We start from the raw sequence: 10,793 nt of genomic DNA on the forward strand, positions 1-10,793 counted from the left end.
TCGCATATATATTTTCCAGGATAGGAATGCGTTTCAACAAATATGCAAACCGCATGATTTTCTTCCATGGAAAGCTAAAAATTCAGTTTAATATTTGGTAGTTCACAAGACGATAAAAGAAGTGAGGTTACAATATCGTGGGCAATTCGCAAATTGTACAGACTAAGTCTATGACAAAGGATACCGACGTGCTCTGATTGGTTTAAGCCTTGGCATCTTTTTGGCAATGTTTTGCACTCGTAATAGTGTAGTTTTCGCTTATTTGGCTCAAACTTTGTACCTTTCATTAGTATTATGGAAGATTCGAGTGAATATCAACACAATCTCATTTTTATTATATAATTGTTTTCTTTAAATATTACGACTAATACTAATTATTATTAATAATAATAAAGATTACTAGTAATACAAGTAACTAATGTTGTTTATGAACAGAAGTATAAAAACAATATGAAAGTAATTATTCAACATATGATGCAGCAATGAAATAATTCTTATTTTTCTATGATTTTGGTATCTTTATTAGATAATTTAGGCAGTCATTGAAATTTGTTGCTGAACGTTTGTTCCTTTCCCATCAACTACACATAGGTAGATGATTACTTAATGACCAAAAGGTATAAATATGTAAGCTTTAATGGAATATGTGATTTCGTAGCTAATTTTTTTAGTTATATCAAAATAATATTAAGAAGAAACACAAACAAAAATATTTTTAATAAATTGAAATTTTTATATTTCCTTAATTTAGGTTTCATAATTTGATCTTTTCTTCTGTATATGTGTTCCAGATTAATATTACATGTAAACCGTGAAAAATAGGGGGGGTGTGATAAATTCACATATTTTATTTATTTTTATAAAAATATATTTCGGTCTGGCATCTTTTTGGCAAAACATTGCTAAAAAGATGCCAAGACTTAAACCAATCAGAACACGTCGGTATCCTTTGTCATAGACTTAGTCTGTACAATTTGCGAACTCGCTACAATATCGAGAAATTTATGACCCCGGTATTTACATTTTTAATAGCCTTTTGATATGACGGAGTGTTTCAGAAAGATTAGTATACAGAATAAACATAACTTGGGTAAGGCAATCGGTCTAACACAACTTAATGTCAGAAAATTTTGCCGAATTGTGCATATGAAACTGTACTTAAAAGATATATCTAAAATCAAACATAACCAATATTCATGGGTAACTAAGTAGTCGCCAAAAGTGACAAGTTTCAAATAAATTTCTGTATCAAAATTTGATAGACATGGCTCTTTCATCAAAGCATTTTATACTTCAAATTGAAATAAGCTAGCATTACTTTAGTAAGATTTACTTTGCACATTATATTAATCAACCATCCTTATAAAATATTATCAAATGTTAGTATTGCGTGAAAAGACATAATTGTCTACTTTTTTCTATGCAAATATATTCGTGTTATTTTCTGCTGTAACTTTACTGCTTATTCTTCATGTAAAACATGTATTTAATTCTACATTAAATTTATGAGCGCAATATATGTGCTTCATCCAACCATGTTTAGCAGCATGTTTGCCGGTAACAAATAAGAACAACAGTAATCATTAAACAAAACGAATGCATTCCTTAATATACTGCTTAAAATTGGGATTCATTTACGTATTTCTCAAAAAAAAAAATGAAATAAATGGAGTCTGAAAATAAAAATAATATTATTTCTGTTTTCAACTTTCTCAAAAAATATCATAATGCACGTAATATTTTCGTTTGGTAACTTTTAATTGTGAAAAAAATTAATTAAATATTCGATGCAAGTATGGAAAAGATTGTAATTTTATTGCAACGATGAAAATTACTGTTGCTCATTATAAAGTGCATTTTTAAAGCGACGCCATAATTCTAGAAAAATTATAGATATTAGTTTAAAAGAAGTAATTTTTAATTTTTAAGACGAAGTAAAAATAATTTTTAATTTTTAGAATGGCGCAACTTATAAAGTGTCAAAGTTAGAGAAAAATTACTAATAACAAAAAAAAAGTAGTTTCTTTTTTTTCTAAGACGGTGTAAAAATACGTTTTATGCAAAAGAATCTTTGGAATTTATCACTTAAAAACGTCAAAATTTCATTTAACTTTATTTAATAAACATTTAAAATCAAATTGTTCAGAGGTATATATGGCCAGCTTAATTTTTGTTATACTGAATTGTATAGCTCTAAAGGTATTGGCTCTTTTGTCGAGTGCCACTGTTGTGAATGCCTATCATAAATTATATATTAATATGAATCTGTAAACTAGAGGGCCGTCGAGTTTGTGTGTGACGTAACTAACACGTTGCCCATCATCCGAATATTTACTCGCGATGCTTCTTAAAAGTTATTCTCCCCTTTTCTCTTCAGAACGCTCTCGCGTGCACTGCCTCTCTAAAGCTCGTATTAAAAATAAAATGTTTAATTTCATAGCTTTAATGTGAATAAAATTATTTTTCTGAAAATGTGCAATAATTGGAGTCACTACAAATACACGCAACCCTAATTACGACAATAAATCATATATCAATACAAATCTGTAAACTACAGGCTCCGTCGGGGCTGTGTGTCACGTAACTGGCTGGCTGTTCATCATCCGAGTATTGACACGCGATGCTTCTTAAAAGCTATTCTCTCCTTTTCTCTTCAGAACGCTCTCGCGTGCACTGCCTCTCTAAAGCTCGTATTAAAAATCAAATGTTTAATTTCATAGCTTTAATGTGAATAAAATTATTTTTCTGAAAATGTGCAATAATTGGAGTCACTACAAATACACACAAGCATAATTACGACCATAAATCATATATCAATATAAATCTGTAAACTACAGGCTCCGTCGAGGTTGTGTGTCACGTAACTGGCTGGCTGCTCATCATCCGAGTATTGACACGCGATGCTTCTTAAAAGCTATTCTCTCCTTTTCTTTTCAGAACGCTCTCGCGTGCACAGCCTCGGTGAAACTCGTATTAAAAATCAAATGTTTAATTTCGTTGTTTAAATGTAAATAAAATTATTTTTCTAAAAATGCGCAATGATTGGAGTCACTACAAATACACGCAAGCCTAATTACGACCATAAATCATATATCAATATAAATCTGTAAACTACAGGCTCCGTCGAGGTTGTGTGTCACGTAACTGACTGGCTGCTCATCATCCGAGTATTGACACGCGATTCTTCTTAAAGGCTATTCTCTCCTTTTCTCTTCAGAACGCTCTCGCGTGCACAGCCTCGTTGAAACTCGTATTAAAAATCAAATGTTTAATTTCGTTGTTTAAATGTAAATAAAATTATTTTTCTAAAAATGTGCAATAATTGGAGTCACTACAAATACACACAAGCATAATTACGACCATAAATCATATATCAATATAAATCTGTAAACTACAGGCTCCGTCGAGGTTGTGTGTCACGTAACTGGCTGGCTGCTCATCCTCCGAGTATTGACACGCGATGCTTCGTAAAGGCTATTCTCTCCTTTTCTCTTCAGAACGCTCTCGCTTGCACAGCCTAGTTGAAACTCGTATTAAAAATCAAATGTTTAATTTCGTTGTTTAAATGTAAATAAAATTATTTTTTTAAAAATGTGCAATAATTGGAGTCACTACAAATACACACAAGCATAATTACGACCATAAATCATATATCAATATAAATCTGTAAATTACAGGCTCCGTCGAGGTTGTGTGTCACGTAACTGGCTGGCTGCTCATCATCCGAGTATTGACACGCGATGCTTCTTAAAAGCTATTCTCTCCTTTTCTCTTCAGAACGCTCTCGCGTGCACAGCCTCGGTGAAACTCGTATTAAAAATCAAATGTTTAATTTCGTTGTTTAAATGTAAATAAAATTATTTTTCTAAAAATGTGCAATAATTGGAGTCACTACAAATACACGCAACCCTAATTACGAACATAAATCATATATCAATATAAATCTGTAAACTACAGGCTCCGTCGAGGCTGTGTGTCACGTAACTGGCTCTCTGCTCATCATCCGAGTATTGACACGCGATGCTTCTTAAAAGCTATTCTCTCCTTTTCTCTTCAGAACGCTCTCGCGTGCACTGCCTCGGTGAAACTCGTATTAAAAATCAAATGTTTATTTTCTTAGTTTAAATGTAAATGAAATTATTTTTCTAAAAATGCGCAATAATTGGAGTCACAACAAATACACGCAAGCCTAATTACGACACCACGAAACTAGCATTCGTTTTTAAAGTTAACAGAGATCTGCCTTTATTGACCAGATTCTTTGTCTGGAAATGGAAATTCTTATGCATTATATGCTGCTTCTACTTTTAACCATCAAATTGTGATACATATTAAAGTCCAGATATATCGATAGTCTTACACCTGTTTGGTTTACACTGTACATGAACCCGCCTCGGTTTCATGTTGATGTTGTTTATGCTAAGATATAAGTTTTGTCTAATATTTATTCTAGAGATGGAAATTTTACACGTTGAGATAGACGTTGATCTCTCTACATGAGAGATCAACGTCTAAATTAATCTAAATTAAATTTAATTAAAATCAACGTAAATTAAGTCTAAATTACCAAAATTTTTAGACATTGTTATCTTTTATTGAAACAATCCATCATATGTATTGCTAACATAAGAAATAAAGTGATCCTTTTTGATATTAAAATGAATTTTTAATTAAAAATATTCTTTTGATTGTTTTTTACAATGAGTATCTTTATTTGTAGATCAAAGGAATTCTCTTAAACAATGCTCCCTCGCTCGTTTTTTGTGCGATAACTCTAACATCACACACGTGCAACAGTCTCCTATGCTTCTTCCTAGTTCCACGTAAGTATTTCTTTTTTGAAAATAAAGATGTAAAATGCATGTAAATAGAGGTAAAAATTATTATAATTATACTTTTAATCTGATCATTTTTTTCCTTTACAAAAACACATTAAAAATATCTTTTTTTTCCTAACATGGCGCCAATTCAATTTATAATAAGTAATCATAAGTAAATAATGGATAAGTTAAGGTGAGAATAACTAAATTTATTTCAACCAACTCCATCAACTTCAATCAACTCAATTATCAACGCGAGTTCGCAAATTGTACAGACTAAGTCTATGGCAAAGATACCGACGTGCTCTGATTGGTTTAAGCCTTGGCATCTTTTTGGCAATGTTTTGCACTCGTAATAGTGTAGTTTTCGCTTATTTGGCTCAAACCTTGTACCTTTCATTAGTTTTATGGAAGATACGAGTGAATATCAACACGATCTAATTTTTATTAATATAATTGTTTTCTCTAAATATTACTAGTAATACTGCTAATAGTAATTAATAATAATAATAATAATAAATATTACAAATAATGCAAGTAACTAATGTTGTTTATGCACAGAAGTATAAAAACTATATGAAAGTAATTACTAAACATATGATGCAGCAATTAAATAATTCTTATTTTTCTATGATTTTCGTGCCTTTATTATATAATTTATGCAGTCATTGAATCTTGTTGCTGAACATTTGTTACTTTACCATCAACTACATATGGGGAGATGATTACTTAATGCCCAAAACGTATAAATATGTAAGCTTTAACGGAATATGTGATTTCGTAGCTAATTTTTTTTTAGTTATATCAAAATAATATTAAGAAGAAACACATACAAAAATTATTTTTAATAAATAGTAATTTGTATATTTCCTGAATTTAGGTTTCAGGATTTGATCTTTTCCGCTGTATATGTGTTCCAGATTAATATTACATGTAAACCGTAAAAAATGGGTGGGGGGGGGAATAAATCCATAAATTTTATTTATTTTTGTAAAAATATATTTCGGTATGGCATCTTTTTGGCAAAACATTGCCAAAAGGATGCCAAGGCTTAAACCAATCAGAGCACGTCGGTATCCTTTGCCATAGACTTAGTCTGTACAATTTGCGAACTCGCATTATCAACTCCATTATTATGTCTTACAATTTACTGAGAAGCCGTATTTCTTTTTCTACGTCTTTATTTTAAATGTACCTGTCTTGACATTTTACAGAGTTATAAAAATCTAATTTTGTAAAAAACGTTTCAAAAACTTCAAAATGCGTTAAACTTCTGATTAGCTTTTAGTTTCAAATAAAATTACCATTTTTTAATTAATCAGAATTACTTGGTTCTTTCATTTAATTTGAATTTTGAATCGATTTTAAAGGAGCTGCCAGGTAGTAAACTTGAAAAAAAGCAATTAAAGATTTCAATAATAATAATGCGTTAAATTGTTTTACAAATTATAAAATTTGTAAACAGCTGAAATAAAAATTAGGAAGAAATAGAAAAATAATCTTTTAATCAAAAATATGGAGATTAAAATAAAAAAATTAAGATAAAACAAAAGTAAAATTAAGTGTTGAAAACCATACAATGAAGAAATTAAGCTGTAATCAATCTCATAAGAAACATAATATCCTAAACATTCCGTGAAAAAAAATACCATGAATTAAATTACATAAAAACTCAAACCTTTATCATAATTTTGATTAGATCTACATTTTTCTAATAATAATTAACTACTTTTTAAAATTCAAATAAAATCATTTTATGAAATTAATGTTCCATTTCAAAAGAGAAAGTATTTTTTTAATATATCTCAAGATATTTTAATTTTATTAAAAATGCGCAAGGAATTTCAAAGTAAAATCATCTGTTATGTGATTTGATTTGGTTTCAGAGTTGGTTTTTTTTTTTTCAAAAGCAAGAATGGTTTTATGCTAAATAATTTCCCCGAGTTATTTTTTATTTCAGGAATCCTGCAGTACCTTGTGAAGATGTACCCAAAATAGATCTGAATTACTGGAAAGAAAATTCTTAATATAGAAATAGCTATAGAATGTTAATTTATTATTCCTGATTCTTTTATTATATTACAAAAAAATCCATGATTATAATTGATATGAATTAATTCATACCTTGTATATTTACTTTATTTTCTTATTGTGTTTCATAATAAAAAATCTACGCATAAAGGTTTATTTTTACATTAAAAAAGTGCTGTTGAAATCTTCATCAACCAAAACTGTTTAACATCTTCTAAACACCCGAACCATTTTCCTAATGCATCTTGTGTATATATCGATTAGCAAAATTGTATTGTGATTTCAATAAAGGAAGTAAATAAAAGTGAAGATAATGATAAAATTCTTAATTCTTTGACCTTTAATGAATACTCTTGGAATTCATTTTTTCTTTTTTTTTTTTTCAAAATTAATTGAATAATGAAAACTTTTCAATAGTCGAAGATGTGTGGTGGTAACTTCATAAGCCAGATAACAACCTCCGGAAAGGAGCGGAAGATATTTGGAATTTTTAATTGTGGTCAAATGTTGGAAACCAAAGAACACAATTTACATTCTCATCTTCTGAAATTACAAATCATTTGTAATTTTAAATCAGCAGAATCATCACCTACTTGATTTTTTCGCATAAAAACGCATAATTGTTCTTCCGGTTTCTCAAAAGAATCTGTATCCATGTGACCAATCACATATATTCAAATTTTCGGATTAAAAGCAGTTTAATCTATGATGAATGCAATTAAAAATTAATGAAGATCTTCATTTTAATGATGAAATTGCTTATCAAATTCATATTTATCATGTTTACTTACATTCAGATATACAAATTTCCTTTGAAGAGATTTCATTCAAATTTTAACAAAAATTTCTAAGTTTGGTGCTAAGACTACATACAAAATTCCACTCATCTAGATCAAATAGTTTTTGAATTATTAACTTCACAGAGAAATAATTTCAAACGTTATGTTCCGGGCTCAACTAAAAATGGAAATCCGGCTAAACAATCTAGGTAGCTGACAACAGACTACTGGATTGAAGACTGGCCGCAAGAGTGTCGATAAAAAAAAATATTATTGATCTTGTGGTCAAATAAATAAGTTTATAAAAAACAAAAATTCAATGAATTATAAAATATCAGGATAAAATTTATAGTTTATTAAATGTAACTGAACGGATTACTATATGTTGCATTATATTTTTTGTTATTATAATATTATTACATTATATTAATTATTATATTATATATATATATATTATATTGTTATTATATATACAGGGTGTTTATAAAGTCCTGGACCCATTTTGATGTTTAATAACTCATAAAATAATAAAGATAGATTTAAATTAATAACATAAATGGTTAAATAGACTCAAAAAGTTTCATGACCCTTGTCAATGAACTTCCACGTGCGCCCACTTCGTCGCACGGAGAATATCAAGTCGATAGTCAATTTCACGCCAGGTAGCGACAAGCATGTCGGCATCCACAGAGCCATTTGCGCACATTATGGCGATTAACAATGCCAGAAACATGAAAGGATGCTTCATCGGAGAACATTATGCTCTTCAGAAAATCAGCAGCATCTTCTATCCTCCTTAGCATATCTGTTGCAAAGGCCATCCTCCTAGGCCTATCGTTCGGTTCCAAAACTTGAACAATTTGAACTTTGTATGCATGCAGTCTTAATTTTTTCTTAATAACCTTGTACACCGTCGAAATTGGCATATCCAATTCTGTTGCCGCTGATCTCACAGATATTCTAGGATTGTGTAAAAATGTCTCTCTGACACGCTCAACATCAAAATCACTTGTGCAAGGACGTCTGGAACGTTTCTTATCTTCGATACTTCCAATTTCTAGAAAATTCTTTTTCCACCGCTAGATGCTGTTTTTGGATGGAGGATCTTTTTGGTAAATTCTTCTGAAATTTCTCTGTGCTTGCACTATCGATTTCATTTCTATGAACCACCATAAAATCTGTGATTTCTCTTGTGGTGTATGCATTCTCCTTAATATCCGCTCGAATAAAACATCACATACAAAAATACTACATAGAACAAACACATCAAAAGTAAACATAACATTGCAATAGTTGCCAAAAACAAAAGAGAGAAGAATGCAATTAATAAGCAGACAATATTTAGAAAAGTACAGATATTTAGACTGGAAAATGAAATTATCTGAAATTAACCACACGCGCAGACGATATTTACAAAAGTAAAAATATTCAAACCTGAAAAGGAAAATATATGAGTTATTCCATCAATAAATGCCATAAGTTTGTTTATATCTTTATTATTTTATGAGTTATTAAACATCAAAATGGGTCCGGGACTTTATAAACACCCTGTATAATATAAAAGTGTGTAAAATGTGATTCTGTTGAAGCTGAAAACTATTAATGAAAAAAAATCTAAAATGCAAATCTTTCAAATGTAGATAAAGCGACAAATATGTTGAAATATGAATTTAAATTCATTCCCTGGAGGATAAATTATTACCAGCTCGAATTAGGATGTGGTTCTACCAAGAACTAGTGGGATGGTCTCCTTGAAACTTTCACACATACTTTCCAATAAATGTTTTATCCCCTTTTCTCTGCATAAAACCGTGAATATTTTGACAACTATATTTATGAAATATAGATGTTTAAGCTTGAATATAACTCTTTTACTCAATCTGTCACGAAAATATGAATTTTGGACGCCTTTTTGGCTCCCGATGAATAGCTCATCTGGACGAGCTACCACTCGAACTTCTCTGCATTGAAATTTCTAGACATTGAAACTGACACTTTTTTTTTATTAATAACTAGCCGCCTTTGGCGACCAGCCGGTTCGCCAATCTTAATGTTCGTTAAAATTTTAATAATTAAATATTTTATGCAATTTCTACTTTAATAGCTTCTTCATCAAAATATTTTAAAACTTCAAATTTTGATAGGCATATAATTCATTCATAATATTATAAAGGCCTTCAGTCATAACGTAATATGTATCTCTCTCATTTTCTGTTAGCACCCGTAGAATTTATGCTTTCAATTAAAGTGGAAAGAATTTATCTTCAATTAATATAATAATATTTTTTACTGAAACAAAGCATTTTTTTATAATCTGATTACTGAAAATAGAGTCACTCAGCGTTTAAACTTTATGGGCACTAAAGAATATCTTTTTAAATTTATGTAATATCTCAAGAGTTGAAATTTTCTTAGATTCATTATGAGCAGATCGATTAATTAACAATGTTTAAATTTAAATGCATCAAACACTAAGAAAATGAAACGAATCGTTTAAAATAAACGGTTGAAAACAGGTTTTAAAAAAACTACTTAAAAAACGATGTACTTAAAACTATAAGCATATACAAAAAATATATAACTAACATAAATACAATTTACTTACAAAAGCATGCAACTAACCCAAAAATAATTTAAATCATCCATTGATAACGTTGTCATGGCAACAATCAGAACGGAATGCGCATGCGTGAATTTTCTTCGCCGGTTACGTAACGCAAATACGTGATTTTTTTTACGCCAGTTGGGGTAACGCTATGCGGATTAGAAATTTTTAATTTCCTTTATTCTGTTTTATTTTAATTCAAAAGTACTTCAGAATGAATCTGAAAGATTGATTCATTAACAATGTTTAATTTTAAATGCATCAAACATTAAGAAAATAAACAGAACCGATTGAAATAATCCGCCGAAAAATTTTAACCCTAGCCTCATTACTGTTGGGAGAAAAAAAACCTGAAGCCTTTCTCGTTTGGCGCTGTGGATAATGAAAGATTTTTTTGGCGGAAAAGTTGGCGGTGGGGAAAATGGAAGATTTTTTTGGCGGGAAAGTTAGTTTTTAATTAATAATTAAAATTCTAATTAAAAATTCGAAAAAAGAAACCCCAGGTGCACATTCCCAACCTCCAAGGTATACATGTACCAAATTTGGTGGCTGTATGCC

The 10,793-nt window shown here is 29.9% G+C and overlaps 1 protein-coding gene across 1 annotated transcript in view; it reads left to right on the forward strand.

The window, feature by feature from the left end:
• Positions 1-6,939, forward strand: part of LOC129975512 (peroxidase-like) — a 51,968-nt gene extending 45,029 nt beyond the window's left edge. Inside the window, exons 13-14 of the mRNA XM_056088574.1 lie at positions 4,721-4,823; positions 6,781-6,939. Coding sequence (XP_055944549.1) covers positions 4,721-4,823; positions 6,781-6,847 — 170 coding nt within the window. The 3' untranslated portion in view covers positions 6,848-6,939. The remainder of the gene's footprint in view (positions 1-4,720; positions 4,824-6,780) is intronic.
• Positions 6,940-10,793: the final 3,854 nt, after the last annotated feature.

This window comes from Argiope bruennichi, chromosome 7, assembly GCF_947563725.1.
Source record: "Argiope bruennichi chromosome 7, qqArgBrue1.1, whole genome shotgun sequence".
In the NCBI taxonomy this organism is placed as follows: Eukaryota; Metazoa; Arthropoda; class Arachnida; order Araneae; family Araneidae; genus Argiope; species Argiope bruennichi.